Source organism: Perca fluviatilis, chromosome 17 (assembly GCF_010015445.1).
Source record: "Perca fluviatilis chromosome 17, GENO_Pfluv_1.0, whole genome shotgun sequence".
Taxonomy (NCBI): domain Eukaryota; kingdom Metazoa; phylum Chordata; class Actinopteri; order Perciformes; family Percidae; genus Perca; species Perca fluviatilis.
Window position 1 is genome coordinate 8,537,717 of NC_053128.1, and position 20,631 is coordinate 8,558,347.

The window sequence follows — 20,631 nt, forward strand, 5'->3', positions numbered from 1 at the left end:
GGTTGAAGGGATTTGCTCAGTGTGCATTCAGGGTTCATCCCAACATTGTTTGAAAGAGTCATAGGCAGATTATTAGACAATGGGCATCAAAAATCATCTTACTCTTTATCTTCCTTCCTTTTCTTCCAAAACCACTCTTTAATATTACTTTATTCTCCTTTCCTCACATCTTCCACTTCTTTTATTCCCACTAGCCACCCCTCCTCTCCCTCTTTCCCCCTGCTCCCTCACTGGCTTCCCACTATCTCATCACTCACCTTCTTCCTCCTCCTCCTCCTCCTCCTCCTCCTTCTCTCCCTCTGAGACCTTTCTCTCTCCTCCTCCTCCTCCAAGCTCTGCTATCCAGACACACACACACACACACACACACACACACACACACACACACACACACACACACACACACACACACACACACACACACACACACACACACACACACACACACACACTTTCCAGCCGAGCGTCTGCAGTGTGCTGCCAGTCTGTGAGCTGGAGAGACACTCAGACAACACACACAGACAAGAGGAATCTTCAAAAACAAAACTTTGCCTGCAACTCCCTGTATTTTTATTTTTTTTACAACTGTGGATGCAACTGGGATACCTACTTTTGCTCTACTTATTTCCTCTTATGGTCGAGTTACTTACGCAAAAAGCTGCAATGCTTGCATTCTACCTCTTGACTTTTGCTGGTGAGTACTTTTTAATGGTTGTGCCAGTGCTGGTGCATGAGGGCATGTTTATGTTAATGCCAGTTGCAATGATTCATACTTGCCATTCCCTCTCTTTATTTTCTCCCTTCTCTCATTTTCTTTCTCAAAGCCACCATCCAAGCCCACAACCAGCTATTACAAGGTTCCTGCAACTTTGAGTCCAACACCTGCGGATACACGTCAGACGCAGACTTTACGAGCTGGACACTGCATAAAGATGGTACTGGGAGACTTTTCCCTTCTGTTTTTTTTTAGGCTAGGCTTTATCATGGCTCGTTTATTAGCAGTTACAGGTTTAGCTGTGATGTTGCAGTTGTTTTGGTGCTGGTTTTTGGCCATACCACCAAAGCACACTGGTAAAAAGAAGCCCATCTGGTCTGAATTGATTCCAGCATTTCCAAACATCTGGAGTCAGTGAAATAACACATTTAGGCATCCTCCGGGTTTGTAGTGCAGCTGATACAGATGAGTTCTGTACACGCCTGTACATTATCTAGGTTATGTCATACTCCATTTATGTAGAGTGATCAAAGCCAACACATGACTGCAGCTTCATTTGTACATTACCCTGCAAGCGTCGCCAACAAATCGCAGTGCAATCGGGGCTGATGAAGACTCCTGTGGGGAAAGCAAAGTCCTTGCACCAAATATCGAGAAGGGTCTAGCTGCAGATTTTGGAGACAGATGCTTCATGTAGCAGCAGAATCCTGTCAAGTTAATTGTGACATGACAGACATGACGTGGGGTCTGTTTTGAGAGGTGGAGGTTATGTTGATGTTACACAACACTCAGTGACCTGATTTGAACTACACCAAACCTTGATAAAGCAGGCAGCCATATTTGGGCAAGAGCCAGAATTGTGTCCTCCAGTCAACTTAAACATTTAAGGGAACAGTTCAGCATTTTGGGAAAATACGCATATTTGCTTTCTTTTACGAGAGTGAGACGAGAAGATAGATACCACACTCTGTGTCCGTGTGTAGAGATGGAGTCAGGAGGTGATTGACCTAGCTAAGCATAAAGACCGGAAGCAAGGGGACACAGCTAGACCGGCGCTCTCTAAAGTTAAAAAACTACAAAGAATTGTAAAAAAAAAAAAAAAATTGGGTTTTAGTTACATGCTGGGACTATTTCTTGTCAAACAACGGTAGGGTGTAGTGACTTCCCAGGGGCTTGTTGTCAAAGTTTAGCCACATTCTCGACTGTATTACTATGTATCTTATGCTGAAGTGTTTTATTATGATTGACTGTGCTTTTGAATGATTATTGATTTGTTTTTAATGTATTTATCATTTTGGCCTGTGAAGCACTTTGTGACTCTGTCTGTGATAAGTGCTATATAAATAAACTTACTACTTACTTACTTACTTATTTGTTAAATTTGGACAGAGCCAGGCTAGCTGTTCCCCCTGCTTTCAGTCTTTACGTTCAGTCATAAGGTGTATTCTTCTTACCAACCTTACCATCTCTCATCTACACCTGTATTTGATTGGTGAGCCAGACCATGTGTATATATCTGCAGCCAGACCAGTTGGAATACTCCTCATTAAGACTTTCCTCCACCACCATGATCCTTGCTACTACTTGTCTGAAATTTGCTCTGCTGTTGCAGCCTGTCAGTCTTCCTTCAGGCATACATCACAGCTACTTTCTCTTTTCTGGTTTCCATCCCTGTTATTTGTCCGGCTTGTTTAAAAGGTCAGCGAAGCTGGTGCGTTAATGGTGTGCTCAGTTTTCCCTCATTTATTCTCCTCTCTTAGTGAAGACAAGCACTTTTTATGTATTTTTATTTTCTTTCCTGAATTCAAAACCTGGCAGAAACACTGATGAAATCAAAAATATGTCGGCTTGAGTGTGCGCCAAGGCTATGATCAATTAAATTTTAATTCAGTCAATTTGTGGAAATAGCCTACAAACATTTGAAACAACTGCATTTCGTTGGAAAATAAAATGAAAAAAAACATCTAGAATTGACCACATAAGTGTGTGTGTGTGTGTGTGTGTGTATCAGGATATAGGAGCCCCAAGGCAGCGGCGCATTCCACAAGGACAAATAATTAATGACAGACGGGTGAGGAGAGCTCAAAGGCCCCTTGAGCAAATAAGAAGCTTAGAGTATCTGTTATGGTGGGAGCTGAATTCCTAATGTATAATTAATGATTGCCTGAATTTTATCTTTTTGTATTAAATTACAGATACAGTTCCCATTAGAGACATTATCCAGCCTTGAACATGTTTCTTCCCTGTTCTACCCAAAAGAGAAGCTGTTGGATCGATTGCCTGATCTTGACTTTTCATCTATCACCCGGTCAAAATTTCTATCTGCCCAGCACTTTGGTTTATGACTAAAACTAATGACACTCAGCTGTACTTTGTGTTTATTGCTAATTAGCAAATGTTAGTATGCTTACACGCACACTGCCAACATATTAGCATTTAGCTTACTTTTAGCTTAGTTCTTGCTTGTCGTGTGGGCAGTGCCTGAAATGGGCTAATAATAGGCTGATACCAAAATAGGCTATATGTCATGATTTATTAGGACAAACCAAGCAATTCTATGTAAAATCAGTCAATCGGCATCCCCATATAGCCCAAATGGAATGATCCTTTGTTTCATAAGCACATTTTCAGACACTGCGGCGATTCGACTGTGAGATTGGCAGTCGAATCAGGCTCCTTAGATAGAATCGTCAAATAGTCGACTATACGGGGTCACCCCTACAAGATATATACGTATGAATATAAATATATTAAAGACAAATGCAATGATCATGTCATGCAACTGCTGAATTAGGGTACTGGAACCTTTTTTGGTAAAATGCAGGCACTGGCTGTGGGCTTATTAATGCTCACAGCTAGCAAGTAGCTGGCTTGTTAGCAACATATGACTTTCTCAGAGAATTTACGTGACTTTGTTCCAAGCGCTTGTTTTTATGTTTGTATCTGTAATATCTAGGGTAAGGGACACACAGAAGAGGAATCCCAGAAACTATAATAATGACCTCAGACTATTTCTCCAGACCTGCTAACGTCTTGTTCCTTCACTGCATCACTTTTTCTTTGCCAGTTTTTGTGGCAAATCACTAAAGAGCTTAAAGTGGATTCTCGGCCTCATTTGCATGAAGTAAATTAATTTTTAAACTAAACTTTGTGCTACTGGTCAATCCCATGTCATCTGCCGTTGCACAAAGCTTTGGGAAGCAATTAACCTTTGTCCCATGCAATAGGATTGGACATTTTTCTTCAGAGAAGTTTTTTTTATAGATGAAATAGTAAAAATGCTTAACCCAACAAGAAATACATCATTGCAAACACTGCCACAAAGGTCATATTAGTCCCGCATTCCAGTTAGCAGTATTTAAACCAATCTCTGGTATTGTCAAATAAAGTAATGCTTACAATATTTTGTCCCTGGATAACAATATGTCCATCAAATCCTTTTTTTTTTTTTTTTCTTGACAGCTGCAACCTTTTTGTTTCAGGCCGTTTTGTTGCATTGGACACAGCTGTGAGTGATGACCAGGATGAAATGGGGACCCAGAGAGAGATCACAGGGGTCCTGCTGAGTCCGGCTCTGGAGCAGGCCGAGTGGAGCTGCCTGAGGCTGGTCTACCAGATCACCGGCTCGGGGAGCCTGGAGGTCAGCCAGCGCACGGAGGGAAAGAGCTTTGACAGGCCGCTGTGGAGCAGCCAGGAGCCCTCTGACAGCTGGGTCATCTCAAGCATGGATCTGCAAGGCAATACTGAGCCTTATAGGGTAAGACACTTTTTAAAATAGTGTCTAATCTTTGTTTAAAAAGGGGACTAGCTTCAAATACCTGGTCCCTGGAGGTTGTTTCATTTACCTCTTAATGACATATGTATAACAGCAGTTTGGAGCATTTAAGTGTTTATACAGTGGGTAAGAAGTATTCAGATCCTTTACTTAAGTAAAAGTACTAATACCACACTTTAAAAATACTCTGATACAACTAAAAGTGCTGCATTGAAAATGTTACTTAAGAAAAAGTATGCAGGTATCATCAGGAAAATGTACTTAAAGTATTAAGAGTAAAAGTACTCCTTGCAGAAAAATCCTCACATTTTAGAAACAGTTAATTTATACTAAAACATTGTATTTATGTTATTAACATAAAATTAAAATTTCCTTTAAAGCAAACAGCATACAGACAATTTTACTATCCTAAGGGCCTTAGCAGTGGCAGTAAAGGCCAAATTATGCTTCTGAGTAAAATCTACGTCGTGGGTACGTACGTAGGTATGTGGAGATACCTACTCTACGTTGGACCCTATGTAGCCTGGTGTGCCCCTCTCGAAAAATGTAACTACACGTCGTGGCGACGCACGTTTCTCGGCCGTGGCTTGGTAGCGTTGCATTTCCCCCTACTCGTCTCCTGGTTCTCCTTCTCCATAAACAACATCAAATCAAGGAGAGGGTCAACTTCTCCTGCTACAGATTTTCGATCCTGGTCAGAAAGCAAAGGGGAGACACTTTGTTTCTCCGTCTACGCCTCCAGAGTCGGTACTCACTCCGAAGCTAATCACCGTCACTCTCTCACTCACTCTACCACACACTCCCCCCACACACACACATGCCGGCCTTGCTATTCTCTCAAAGAGATCGACGCACACACCAACGCACAAGTCTAAACCTAAGGCCACTTACGTAAGTGACGGCAAAAGCTCTGCGTGGAGCCTCCGCAGAACCATAAATCAGACTTAAGAGTGTTATGTTTGTGCAGGCAAGGTCACTCCGTATCCAACATGTAAAGTGTTTATCCTCTGAGGAGCTTGAATATGCTCATTCAATTTCACAACTAACCGCCCGTTAGATTTTGATGCCTATACTGTGCAAATGGAAATTTTGGACTGATGGTGGTGAACAGAAAAAGGTCCCAAAAAACATCAATCATGTTCATCATATGGGGACCATGAATATTAACAGAAAGCTTCATGTACATTTAACCTTCAGTTTTGGAGACGAATGTGGAAGTGAACTCACTATATCACTAATAGTCTGGAATCATGAAAAACACCTAACAATAACACTAAAGCACATAATTTGTGATGGGATTACTTATGTTGAAAACTTCTCAAGTAACAGTTTAAACAAATCAAAGTGACACTTATATACAGCTTTATACATGTTAGGGGCCACTGTTATGAAACAAAAATCTGAGATTTAAAGATACGTTAACGATAAGTTTTTGAGAAGGTCAAATCATTTTTAGAATAAAGTTGTAAAGTCGTAATAATATACTGTACAAAATAATATTTCAAAATAAAGTTGTAACTTGTAGTAATATTATGAGCGTAAAGTCATAATTTTACAAGGAAGCCTTCTGAACTTCAGTGATGGTCTTCAAAGTAGAACCAATCATGTCTTCATCAGAAAACTTTGTCGCAGACGGCTTTATGAGAGAAATAAGGTCCAAAGCTGAAGCTGAAATGAAAATGAAATTCTCCAGATTGGGTCGTGAGCAACATCACTGTAGGCTCCTCTGCAATTCTGACTTTCCTAAAAAGAAGAGCTACAATACAATACAACAAAAATATACTTTAATACATAATTATATACAGTATGTTTGTTTTTTTTACACAGTAACTGCAGATTTTCATTCCCTCATTATTTAAAGAAACAGTGGAGGTGCAGAAAACAACGTACCATCATCTGCATACACAGTTTTGTGTGTCCTCCGTTTCGCCTTGCATGCTACATACCCACTAAGGGTGGGAAAAAAATAAAAAATATAAATATTTTTTATTTATTTGTTTTTACCTTTACCTTAATGTTTTCTATTTATACCATACCTCCTAAAGCAACTACATCATATCCATTTCCTGCAAAACAGACCAAAAGCAGAAAATGCAGAAAATTCATGTTATGTACTTGTTTGCAAACCAAATAAATGTCAGATTCACTGACCAACATGTGATGTGCATTCTTCTTAGAAAACAATGAGTTTAGAAATTTCTCGTGATATATTGTCCCTAGAAGTGTATTAATCAACTTTCGTTTTTGTTGAAGAAGGAAAAAGAAAATCACAACATTTCATGCTGTTGTTAAAAGGAAGACATATTTTGATATTTCACATGCAGGCCCAATTTGAGACCAGCATGAAGTGTGTGGAGAAACACACACACACCTACACCCACACACATTATTTAAACACTGTGTGGGAAAAGTACCGCACATGTTTATATTATATGCAGAGGTAGAGCTGATGCTGACAGGGTCATGACCTACATAATGGTAAGTTGGGTCTGTGCTTTAGCTGGGCCCCTCAGTGCATAAACCTATTGCAGTTCAGACCTAGGGGAAAAAAATGAGTGTCAGAGGTTTTAGCTGCACACTGACTGATAACATGTTATGCTCTTTACTCTCACTAAACACTAGCCCACCAACGTTTTCTCATTCTCAAAAATGGCCGTTACAAAAATTACCATATGCTGTTGTTTTTGGTTAAAATGGATTTAATCACTTCATTTTTTCCCATTTAGAGAAAAATTCAGTTTGAAAAAACAAAGAATTAGAAGAAAAGCTCACATCTGTGGGTTTGGAGTTGGAGTCAGGATGTGGTTAGCTTGGCTCATCTCTCCAAAGGAATAATTGCAAAGAAATACTGACATAGTATTATGTCATAGTATTATTATGTACACTCCCCCTAAAACATTTCTGTTGATGTAGGAATCAAACAAACCCGAATTAGCATGTTAATTAGCAAGCCAGGCTGGCTGATTCTCACTGTTTCCAGCCTTTATGCTAATTAAGCTACGCTAACCCCGTCCGGACCATAGAGTGTATAAAAAGATAATTTTTTTTAAATTTATAGAGTCATTGGTCCGGACTGGTCTTGCACTGTAACTACACTGCTAGAGCCCGAACGCACAGCCATAAGAGTGATATAAATATTTCCATCTAACTCTTAGAAAGAAAGAAAAGAAGTGTTCCCCAAGTTTCCCAAAATGTTACAATGTTAACTATTCAGCTAGGGACATTGTTCACATATTTGTAGCGCAACAGAGCTTTTTAGCCTGTTTTAGCTCATAGTTTAGTTTTTTATGGACATTTTACTGTGGTAGTTCAGTCTCAATGCTCTCATTAGCCCAGTTTCCAGCAGCATGTGAGACTAGGTGGACGCTAACACAACTCCGAATGAATGCTAACCTTGCTCTGTGTCTGCTGGATGTTGTAATGGACAACTATTGGCCAACACATAAGAAGTTTAGTGTTGAGCCACAACGTTTAACCTACGTAATATAAAAAACATGCCATTCATTCATTTCAATAAGTAGCCTATAAACACACACACACACACACACACACACACACACACACACACAAGCCCTGACCTCATGCTTTAACAAGTGTGTTTCTTCTCCGTCTTCCTGTGAGGCGTTTCTCCCTCTGGAAGTCATTTCCCAAAAAAACCTGCTGCTCATGAGCTTAAAAAGTAAATTAGATTGCTGTGCGTTTCATGAGTTCACTCTCTCTGACCTTCCATACGTCCGCTTGCCTTCTATGATGTCATTCCCGTGTCACTCCACATCAGGGTTGCAGGGGTATCACTGAACATGTGTTGTTGATTAGGTTGTCATCGAAGGTAAACCTGGACGCAGCGCTGGGAGCAGCGTGGCCATCTTTGAGATCCACATCATCCCTGGATACTGCCTGGGTCGGTGACTTCACACACACAGTACAGCACTCACACATCTTTCTTAAAGCAAAAAGACAAAAATAATCAACATATGCACGTCACTTTGGATAAAGGCCATGTGTGCTATGTTCTTTTAACTCACATGGACATATTTGGTAAGTTAAAAGCCTTTTGCACCAATGACGGGTCCATTTCTCATTTGTCTCTGTCTAGATTGTGATTTTGAGGAGTCTCACCTTTGTGGATACAGTAATCAGTGGAACGCCAATGTAAACTGGTATGTGGGAGGAGGCGGGACCCAGATCCTTCACAACAACATACCCAATGACCACACGTACAACAACAGGACAGGTGAGCATTATTCATACAAAGTTTTTAATTTCAATCAGACGTGACAACATTTACTCTCCACTTTAAAAGACAAGCCTTGGCGTTACTCCATATTTTTTGTATTGTAAAACCAAAACTAACAATGAATTGTCTCTCAATACTTCCCGACTTCTCTAACATGTCTGTGGCACTCAGCCCAAAGCCCATTCCTTTTTACTAAAGATGGACATCTGTAATAGCGCGTCACAAATAAATAGTATCATTTTGTAGTACAGGCTCAGTAATTTCCACTGTAGTTCCTATCAAATGTTATGTATTATGTGTTTTTGAACAACAATTGAGTTTTATGGCACAGATGAAACAGATATAACAGGCTTTGATACACACACGATATTTGTTAGTTCATTGTGGGTTTCGGTATTTCATGGGATTTGATGTCAGACCCATAGAATATCAGCCTTATCTTTCCATTGTTGAAATCAGGGGATGTGGCAACCTCATGTAAAAATAAAAGCCCCAGATGGAAACAAATGAGCTTTCTGCGTGGCTCAGACTTGAAACACGTGGCAAACATAATTTAAAATGTTCTCAGTAGGTTTTAGTTTTTAACTTCAGACTTGTAAACATTTAAACTTGCTTCAAAAGAACAATGTTTGACACCCCTTTTTATCCAGGACGGTTCCCAGATATTTTTAATGCAGTAACAGGCTCGCCTTTAATGATAGCAGGAGCAAACCAAGTAGGCCACCTGCACCTGCAAAAATCTGCGAACATCTGTTATGTCTTCATTTGACTATATTTAAACGTGAAACTAGGACCGGCTTCAGATTAAAATAAAGTTACTCAAATGTTGTTGAAACAATGGTTATATAACCTAAACCAGTTGTTCCCAAACTGGGGTCCGGGGACCCCCAAAGGTCCTTGAGGACTGGGTTCCCCAGCAAAAAGGGGAATCATTATTTTTCATTAGATTTCCATCCAAAAGTAACACAATGGCAGAATGTCATGGGTTTCATACACTTTCAATAATAAAACATCTAAAAGAAAAAGTTCTATTAGGTAAGGGACCCTGGAACAAAATTAAATGGGGGTCAGTGGTCTTATTTGTGTTAATTTAGGGGTCCTTGACATGAAAAAGTTTAGGAACCACTGACCTAGACATCTAACTTTTAACCAAATTTTGCTAAATTTTGATGCAGATGCCCGGCAAATCACCAAATCAATGCTACATACATCAAACCCTCAAGTCCCGAGTCATGGTCCCTGAGGGGACGCTGTATTCTACAACCTGACTCCTATTTAAACTCCCTCGCAGGTCACTTGATGTACGTGGACTCTGTCTACACCAAGACTTTCAAAGAAGTGGCCAAACTAGTGTCTCCCATGACAACAGTGCCGATGTCCGGCTGCCTGAGTTTTCAGTACCAGCGCAGCGCGGAGAGAGGGAGCCTGTTCTCTGTTTTCACCAAGGACCGATTGGGTCAGTACCAGGAGCTGTGGAGGGCGGGGGCAGAAAACCAGAGCAATTGGCGTGGGACGCTCGAAGAATGGATACCTGTGCAGGTGGACCTGAAGGCACCGTACTCTGTACAGGTCAGTATGAACATGTCATGTCAGCTTTATGTACTTTTAATCTCTAGGTGCTGGCTTTTACATATACAAATATTTTAATATTGAGACTATGTAACTTTTGAAGGAAGAAATAACACCTAATCCTCTTACAAGATCATTGGAACCCACACTGATTTTCAAAATGCCACTCAAAATATTACTGGTATAATAAAACACGAGAACGCAGATTTGTCTGGTTGCCAGGCTACAATTGACCATGATCATGATCTATTTCTTGCCTTACACAGTGGTTCCCAAAGCGGGGTCCGGGGACCCCTACTGGTCCTTGAAGGGGTTCGGTTCCAGGGGGTTCTCAGTACAATATTCCATCAATAAGTAACACAATGACAGACAGACTGCTGATGGTTACACTTCCTGTAATAAAACATATAAAAGCAAAACTCCTATCAAATGAGGGCCCCTGGGATGAAATCTGTATTTACTCCTGATTTACAGTATGTGGTGGCGTATAATCTCTTTTTTTGGCCTTTGTAGGCAGTAACACAGTTTTACTGGACGACCTGTGGCTTTGAACTCACCTACTTCAGCTTGTGCAAAATGAATAAAGAATTGCTGCATAAAAAATTGTAACTACCCCTGGTGTAGTCTATGTGATCAAAGGTATGGGATTTCCATATACCCACTTAAAAATGCGCAATGACATGCAACAATATACTTTCCATTATAATTGATACATTTTTTGTGTATTTCCACCGTAAATTGGTGCAAAAATGTGTATCAGAATACAGGAAATGAAGTCTATTTTCCTGGGGGAGGACACCCAGATCCCCCACTGTGACATGCCCCCCCCCAAAAGGCCCATCCTGGCCAATATATGTAGGCCCATATATAGACAGTACAGTGTACCCACTACAATACATTAGACTACACCACTGGTACCTACATTGTACATACTTCTGTGTGTGGGGGTCTACATCTGTGTTTTTGCCTTTGTTTATGAGTGTCTGTCTCCATGTGTCTGTCTGCCTCTTCAGGTGGTCTTTGAAGTGTCCTTTAACAGTCCGAGAGGCGGACGTGTTGCAATCGATGATATTTCCTTTTCTCCAGAGTTTTGCAGCACAGACACTGGTGAGTCACAGCCACAGTCACTCACTGTTAATTCTAAACAGGCTCATTTTAACGTCACCTTTACAACGGTTATATTTCTGATTTAATGCTTTCTGGGTGAACATCCAAAATATTACCATTTTAGGATTTTTAAAAGGTCAAATAGCTTAAAGCACCTTACAGATAAAACCGTACAGGGTTCATGTGTCATGTGTGTGATAAAAATGTCAAGTTCTCCCTAAGGGTGGTAGAGTAAGGACCGTGGGGTCAACCAAAAGGTTTCATTCCTAAGCATGAATATGCTCCTTTCGTTTCATTGCATTGTGTTTTTAATTAAATTAAATTTGCCTTTGAAAAATTGTATCCGATTGTGGCACTAAAAATGTAAGAATCGTCCTGTGGGGATCCATAACACATGTCACATGAATCTTGCTGTCACAATAGTGTTCATCCAACAACATCAACCCACTGATTCCATACATTTGTTCCACAGAGCCGACCTTTGACCCCTCCATCGCCAACTGTGACTTTGAGTCCGGTTTCTGCCGCTACATCCAGGACCAGGTGATGTTGTCGTCGTGGAGGAGAGTGTCTGTGACGCCCAACATATTTAGGAACGGGGACCACACCACAGGGGCAGGTGGGCTTAAACAACTCATAATGGATTTTAGAACCGATTTTACAAATTACATGTGTTGGGGAGTACTACTGCATATGTGAGTCAGCGTTGGTTGGGGCTGAAGTCATAAAATAAAATGAATCTGGAGGTTTAGAGTTAGTAGGACATGAGCTTACCAGACCTCTGTAGCTCGCTCCTCGTCTCTGCTTGAGAATCGCAGCTCAAGGCTACATTAGCCGCTACTTGCATAACACCAGTGGTGCAAGAAGTATCCACAGCCTTTACATAAAGCTTTAGTGCGTAACTTTTTTATATTAATGAACGTCTGTTGCATTCAAGCCATTACCAAATGAGTTGTTCAGAAGATTGTGTGGCGACTTTTGTGGCACAAACTCAAGTGAAGATAATGACCTCTTCTGAAGAGTCCATCATGTTTTTTTTAATCCTCCTTGTCCTCCTTGGCTACTAGCAACTGCGTGTTTGCAACTTAGAATTCCTTCATGGGGGCGGCAGGAACTACACACTATAGCTTTAAGTAAAAGTATTAAGACTACACTGTAAACATACTGTACATTATGTTACAAGTAAAAGTCCTGCATTGAAAATGTTACTTAAAGCTTAACTCTCACCAAAATGCAACCTAGGGTCTTTTTGTGAATGTACCCGAGTCAAACTGTTGTTTAAAAGCATAATTAGGACGGAAACGCCACTTTTAAAGGAACACGCCAACTTATTGGGACTTTAGCTTATTCACTGTAACCCCCAGAGTTAGACAAGTCCATACATACCCTTCTCATCTCCGTGCATGCTGTAAGGCTGTCTGACGGCTCCAGCATTAGCTTAGCCTAGCACAGAACGTGCAGGTGAATGGTTCCAGTAATCCTACTGCTCCGAATTGTGACAAAAGTGACAAAATAACGCCAACATGTTCCTATTTCCATGTTGTGAGTCACAGCATGTACAAATAACAACGTAACATGACACACAGCCGTCTTCTAACCGTAAACAAACCGTTCTCAGACAGGCTTGCTGCGAGCATATCACTCCGCCCAAGTACTATATTCTTCCACCTGAGTGTCAATATAGACTAGGCTAGCGAATGGGCCTACCTGTCATCTCGTTGGCTCGGTGCTGCTCCGCTCCGTCAGCCGACCAACGGTGCTGATTATTGTCAGTACTCCATTGACAGTTCATTTGTAGACATTGGAAGAGGTGGAGAATAACATCAACACGACTTGATGGGAGAAAACTCATCTCTTACAGCTGTCCCAATCTCCGCCTTTGTAAACTCCCAGCTGCTTTGCGAGCAGGTAACCCACACCCACCTATCCTGGCAGTGGGCAGAACAGCCAATAGAAAGATTGTGCTGTGACAGTAATGAATGTACCAGGTTTTGATAAGTAAGAAAAATGTGTGGGAAAAAAGACCATATCTCTGGTTCTGCTGCATTCATTTTAACCTTTTTTTAACTGTCCGTTGTCTTAGTGTTAAAGGAGTGCACTGCTAAATCAGTGGACTACTCCTTTAACCAATAGTTAAAGCCTTTTAGCCTTATTTAGCTTATTGTTTTGGCACATTTCCTCTCTGGTTCAGTGCAGTAAATGTTGCCACAACAAGCAGATGCTTTTATATGTCATATTGCTAATAAGTTAGCGAATACAACTTTATAAGCCAGTGATTTGGTGGTGGCTTTGTATCTGTCTGTTTGTTAAAAAAAAAAATTTCTGACCCCTTGTGGCCAAAAATCAAATTCACGCAGCTTTAAAAACAGTTAAACCTCTGGACGACGATGTGGTGAAACAAAGCTGGATTTGAGGCTGAAAAATTGTTGAAAACTGTTGAAGTCAAGATCAATAACAGGTGCGAGTAAAGATGGGAACATTTATTGCAAGCAGATTCACGGGAAGAGACAGTTTCGCAAGAAAATAAAGGCCATCTTCTCTTTCCAGGATATTTCCTGTTGGCTCACTCCCGGCTGAGCCCACGCTTTGGTTACGTTAGCCGCCTGATGGGTCCCACTCTGCCTGGGAACACAAAGTACTGCCTGAGATTCTACTTCTCCCTGAGGGGTGAGTGTCACCCGAACAATCTCCCCGGATGGAAGGATGTTCGCCAAGACTTCCTCTGTGTTGGTGTTTGAGTCAATGTGCAAATCCTGGGCTGTGATTTATTTTACTGACTCACCAACCAGAAATAACTTTGGCAACTGCAGGTTACAACCAGACGGACCAGGCTCTCGCTGTGCATCTGCAGCACGGCAGCGTCCAGGAGAAGATCTGGACTCAGGGGGAGAAGTCCAGGGGGATCTGGATCACCACGGACATCACCTTCCAAACATCCCAGCCTGCCAGGGTCAGAGGAGGGGAAGCGGAAATATACCATCAGTCAGCATACCATCAGTCAGAATACCATCAGTCAGCATACCATCAGTCAGAATAACATCTGTCAGAATAACATCTGTCAGAATAACATCTGTCAGAATAACATCTGTCAGATAGAAGGACAAACTAAACAGCTGCAATAACAGAGAAAGAAACAAATTACTAGTAGATTAATAAAAAGCTTCACTGTCTGTTCTGTTGTTGGAGCCTCTAAAGGCCTGATCTGTGATTTACGAAACTGCTGTTGTTAGAGGACACAGTATCATCATCATGAGTTCATGTGCATGATAAGAATAAATTCCTCCAGATGCCAAAGTGCTCAAAGGCTTTCTCCACGCACGCACTCACTCACTCACTCCCCCGCTCACTCACTCACTCGGCGGCGGTTGTATTTTCTCTGGTGGTGAGGCTGCTGAAGCTCTGCTCACTGGCTCCCTTTGCTGTTCAGGTGGTTTTCGTCAGCACCTGCAGGAGCTTCTACGACTGCGGCTCCGTGGCCCTGGACGACATCAGTGTGAGCCTCGGAGACTGTGAGCTGACAGCAGGTAGAGTAAAATCGGCAACAACAAAAAATAAGAGAGCTCATAAGAACTCTATCTACACCAATCCTCATCTAAATGTGTTATGTGTTTCAAATGTTTGAGTTGCATCAACACACACAAAACAATAGACAACCATACGGTTAAGCTGATGGCAGCCATGACTTATAGAGGGAAACTCAATCCAGTCTGGGAGTCGAGGCTGGATTATTAACCGGGCAACACTGGCATTGCATGACTGGTAGGGGCCCCAAAAGCTTGTCAGCGGGTTTTGAGAATTTCATCATATCCTACTTTGTTGGGGAATGTGTGGCACTAAAGTAAGGTAAAGTCAATTCAAATCAATTATGCAGACTAGTTTTACAGAAATATTTTTGACACCTTAATTGTAGTGTTAAAATCGAAAGGGCAGCAGGAGGATGGGTTAGTAGGGCCCCACAAGTTTTTCTGGGGATTTTCTGCAGATTTTACAAAGATTTTAAACAAATTTAAAATAAATAAATAAACCTTGAATATCAACACATCTCCACCCCAAGCAGAAAAACAGTCTGCTAAAATATACAGATTTTAATTCTATATCACCGCTGAAAACTGTTTAAAAAAAAAAAAAAATCTGCAGATTCCTTTTGGATCTGCAAAAAATCTGCAGATTCCTTTTGGGTCTGCTAATAAAGGAGAATCTACGATGAAGGAATCAATGGCCAGCCCAAACTCTCTTTGTGGACCTAAGCAGATTTTGCCACATTTTTTTCAATTGCCCTATTAGCTTGTTTGGGACCCCAGCAGTACAAAAACAGATATTTGATGTTCAAATAAAAAATAGAGTCAGATTAAGGTCTAATTTGGAGTCAGTCAAGAGAGAAGCAGCCAGTTGATAGCCGTGTTCCAACACTGACTGTCAAACTCAAAGTGTCATTCATGTTCCTGTTGCAGGTCTGTTGTCGCCGTCTCTGCCAGGAAACTGTAACTTTGAAGCGGGCCTGTGCGGCTACACTCAGGACAGGCAGAGTGATGGCGCTGACTGGGAGTGGAGGAGAGGACCCACCCCGACCTCGTACACCGGGCCAAGAGGAGACCACACCACAGGACTCGGTGAGGGTCCCCTGCTTAAACCCTTCTTCCAAGTACACAATACATGCTTGTAGTGCACACAGTACGCAACACATTCTCATGAACGGGTTCGTATGATAGACAGTTAAGTTTAGCGGTCTTTACAGTTAAATTTAGCCGACAAAAGGTGCCTGGGAGCTGGGTACAGGGTACCGTGAGGTGAAGCTCCTTTCAGAGACCGTTGCAGTTGAGTTTAGCTGACAAAAGGTGACCGTCCTACCGGGATGACGGTTAAGTTTAGGCACCAAAACGACTAGTTAAGATTAGAAAAAATATCGTGGCTTGGATTAAAACACGGGTCTCCTTAAAGCTATAATGCGTGACTATTTTTTATTAATGAACATCCATTACATTTAAAGGTCCCATGGCATGAAAATTTCACTTTATGAGGTTTTTAACATTAATATGCGTTCCCCCAGCCTGCCTATGGTCCCCCAGTGGCTAGAAATGGTGATAGGTGTAAACCGAGCCCTGGGTATCCTGCTCTGCCTTTGAGAAAATGAAAGCTCAGATGGGCCAATCTGGAATCTTCTCTTTATGAGGTCATAAGGAGCAAGGTTACCTCCCCTTTCTCTGCTTTGCCCGCCCAGAGAATTTGGCCCACCCATGAGAGAGAGACATCATGGCTTTCAAACGAGCAAAGTTTTTCAAACGAGCAAAGGGGGTGTGGTCAAGGCCACACCCCCACCCTCCACCTTGCCCCCCCCCTCTCCTCCAATAGCTACAGACACAAAAATGGCACATCCTAAGGAAAGCTCATTGTGGGACTGGCTCTAGTGGCTGTAATTCTGCACCAAGGCTGAATTTCAGAAAAAGAGACTTCAGATACAGTATTATTATGTGTCTGAAGCTATTGAGGAGGAGAGAGGGGGGTCCGGGCAAGGTGGAGGGTGGGTGTGTGGCCTTGACCAACTGCCACTTTGCTCGTTTGAAAGCCAGGCTGGAGGAACGCATATTAATGTTAAAAAACCTCATAAAGTGAAATTTTCATGCCATGGGACCTTTAAGTATTACTCCAAGGACACAAACACGCATTTCCTGGGTAAAAGCCTTGTGTTTTCCCCTTTACTTCTCCCGAGACATGAACTCCGCTCCCCCGGCTTGAAAGCAATGGGTTTTATGACCCACCCATCCACCCCGATCTCCTCCCTAAGCAGACCTGAGCCGACTAACAGCAGCAGTCAGTGTGGTGCGTACAGCAATAAATCCGTGAAATACATACGAATTACAGTGCATTACTTTTCATAGCTATATGTATGAATGGTTCATGAGAACAGCCAGAAGAGATAGAAAAGGTTTCCTTTTTCTTCTGTTAAATATACAAAAACATGACATGAGCAAAAGTCTGCGTTTTGAATGTCCACAGATGTAATAGACAGACCCTTTAACTTTTGATTGACAGGATACTACCTGTACATGGAGGCATCGCCCATGCTGCCTGGGCAGAGGGTCCGGCTGCTGTCTCGCCCCCTGAGGGGCTCCAGGGGGCCTCAGTGTCTGCGCTTCTTCTACCACATGTACGGCTCCGGCACGGGTCAGCTCAGCGTTCACCTCCACAGGGACGGAGAGGACGCGTTGCTGTGGCAACTGAGCGGCGAGCAGAGCATCACCTGGCTGAGGGCCACAGTGGAGTACCAGAGCGACAGCCAGCATCAGGCAAGAGGGCAACAAAACCTCTCCTGACTGTTCTATATGCTGGACATGGGGGTGGGGGGACACACACTTACGGGAAGACAATCATGGCAGCTGGCTTACACACTTTACAAAGTATTTTTGACTAGTTCCATTTGATGCTACTTTACACTTCTTCTCCACCACGTCTCAGAGGGAAATATTGTACTTTATAATCCACTACATTTATCTGACAGGTAAAGTTAATTCAACGTCAACGGTACTGTGACATCTCAAATTTCCCACAAATGTCCTATAGGATAAAATGATGAAGTGTTGACATTTTATACCTAAAAGCTCAAAAGGTCAACTTCACTGTAACATCATAATGTTCCTGAAAAAAAGGGCTATTATTTAACGCCATAACTCAGGAACGGGAGAGGAGACATTTGGTCAGATACTAGTCTCACATTGCCAGACCTATCTCCACAAGGCTGCGGAGGAAGGTCTGGCAACAGGAGCATACACTCCTGGATAGGAGAAAAAAAAACGGTCAGGGGCTGTTTGCGTTTCTTTAAACCAATCACAATCGCCTTGGGCTATGCTCCGGACATATATATACATATATATATACACATATATACATACATATACACATATATACATATATACACATATACATATACATATATATATATACATATATATATATACACATACACACACACACACACACACACACACACACACACATATATGTTTTTTTTTTTTTTAATCTTTACAATCATTCCCCGAACGAACCAAGCTGGCCTGCCTTATTGCACGACCCAAATTTTTGTCAAAACTTGCCATTTTCAGCGTGTAACGTTGTCCAGAGGTTACAGTTAATGTTTCCTCAAAAATCAATACAACAAACGGAGTCCTGAGGACAGCAGGCAAAACAGTTCCAAAACATTGAAGAAGCCAAAAGACCAGGAATAACAAAAACAGGACCACCGAGACAAAGGGGTAGACTCCACACACTTACACAATACAATACAATGATACAATGACAACAGACAAAGACAACACGGAGACTAAATACACAAGGTAACGGGGTGAAACAAGGGACCGGTGAAACACATCAGGGTGCGGCAGACAATCACAAAGGCGGGAAAACACAAGGCAGGAAGTAAAAGAAGACATGACATGGGAGAAAAACAGACTACAAAATAAAACAGGAAACTGAAACATACACAACCATGACCGACTGGTTAGCGGAGGCAGACAACCGCAAGGCGGTATTTTGAATTTAAGTAGGACTTTTACGTGTAATGGCATATTATTACATAGTTTTATTAGTACACGTATGCCTACTGAAGGATCGGAGTGCTTCTTCGCTCACAGTGAGAAACTGATTGAGCGAATGTTTCTCTCCTTGTGTCTCTGTTCCAGATTGTGTTCGCGGCGACCAGAGGTTCATCAGTAAGGAGCGACATCGCCATCGATGACGTTATCTTGGAAGGCGGACCTTGCCCAGGTGAACAATTTTTTTTTTATAAAATATTTAAGATATTTGTTGTAAAGATTAACCAATACTCGAAACATGCACAGGGATTTTTGACAATCCACATGGTCCAAATCATTTAACTATTGAGCCACCACAACACGGACAATCTTTTAGACCAGTGGCTCTCAAACTTTTTTAAACAATGTACCCCTTTTGAATTGTTTCTTTAAGCCAAGTACCCCCTGACCAGCGCCAACCATTTTTGGTAGAAAAAAAAGTTTATATAAAGAGGAACAGTACAGCGCCGCCTTGTAACTGAAAAAAAAATCATTTAAATGCTAATGAAAAGGAGACAAAAACTTGTAAAACGTAGGACAGTAGAGGGAAGGAAGGCAATAATAGTTCCAAAGAAGGCGACACAAAAAAATAATAAGTTTACATAAAGAGGAACAATGTTCTGGACAACAGCCTTGTAACTATTAACATTTTGTTAAATATCTCACATACCCCCTGCAGTCCTCCAAAGTACCCCTAAGGGTACACGTACCCCCATTTGAGAAACACTGTTTTAGACAACAGGAGACTTTACTTTCTGTGGCCTACTCCGAAACAACTCCCAGAATGCCTTTTTTTCCCCCCCGAGACTCGCGTTCCACTCTCCACACAGCTGTCTATGGACGGAAAGTCACCACGTGAGATCGATAATGTTGTCAGAACCTTTAATTGCCATCTGAGCCTGTCGGTAGCAACAACAAAAAATATCATTTTTAGTGGACAATTGCCCCATTAGGTTACATTGCAGCTGGGTTCGCACCGGACCGTCAATGCGCTCTCGCTCAATACTGAAGATTTTTGGTCACATCAGTCTATTAGACACAAATGCATGGAGAAATGGGGTACAGGTTGAAAAAACAAACACTAAATTACCCTTTAAGGTATGTAGCAGCTTCCTGATTTCTTTCTGATTCCCCCGCAGAACTGGAGATCAAGGCCACCGTGGGAACCTCCAATGAGATAGAGTAGAAGGCAAGAGGAAATCCGCTGCGTAGGATGCTTGAACGCCGTTTGTTTTTGCACGTTGCAGACTCCTGACTCCTGCACGTCGACCTGAACACGTCGGATTGTGGGCGAAAGTGGTCATGTAGTCCTGTTTTGACGGAGCAACACATATCAGTTGTGTCATAGTCGGCATTTCTCTCAGCACCGTAGCAATAGAGAGAGTGTTTAACTGTGTTATTCTTCACATCTATATGCATTAGATTAATGCTCATTGCCTCAAATAAAGCTTGAAGGTTATTCGCCATTATCTCTGATTTTCTTTTCATCTGGAACTGCCGAATTGAATACTTGATGGCTTAGCGTGATCTGCCAATTAATCAGGACTGACTGATGTCATCCTTATGCTATCATTACGGTAACTCGGGTATAGCCTGGTTGAGCTCTCGGTTACAACTGAGAGTGGGTCTGAGGAAGCTTCATTCACAGCCCATTTCCAAAAGG

General features: G+C 41.9%; 1 protein-coding gene across 1 annotated transcript; it reads left to right on the forward strand.

Moving 5' to 3' along the window:
- The first annotated feature begins 446 nt into the window (after positions 1-446).
- Positions 447-20,437, forward strand: LOC120545586 (MAM domain-containing protein 2-like). The gene is made up of 15 exons (XM_039780071.1): positions 447-694; positions 825-935; positions 4,198-4,472; positions 8,307-8,391; positions 8,587-8,724; positions 10,019-10,296; positions 11,310-11,403; positions 11,876-12,022; positions 13,951-14,070; positions 14,214-14,353; positions 14,831-14,927; positions 15,855-16,013; positions 17,434-17,687; positions 19,077-19,161; positions 20,108-20,437. Exons 1-15 carry the CDS (start codon positions 592-594, stop codon positions 20,152-20,154), a joined length of 2,133 nt encoding a protein of 710 aa, XP_039636005.1. The 5' UTR covers positions 447-591; the 3' UTR covers positions 20,155-20,437.
- Positions 20,438-20,631: the final 194 nt, after the last annotated feature.

Coding starts and splice junctions, on each gene's coding strand:
- LOC120545586 (XM_039780071.1), top strand. CDS start 592: ATGCAACTGGGATACCTACTTTTGCTCTACTTATTTCCTCTTATGGTC. Junction 8,725..10,018: donor CACGTACAACAACAGGACAG/GTGAGCATTATT, acceptor ACTCCCTCGCAG/GTCACTTGATGTACGTGGAC. Junction 16,014..17,433: donor AGACCACACCACAGGACTCG/GTGAGGGTCCCC, acceptor TTTGATTGACAG/GATACTACCTGTACATGGAG.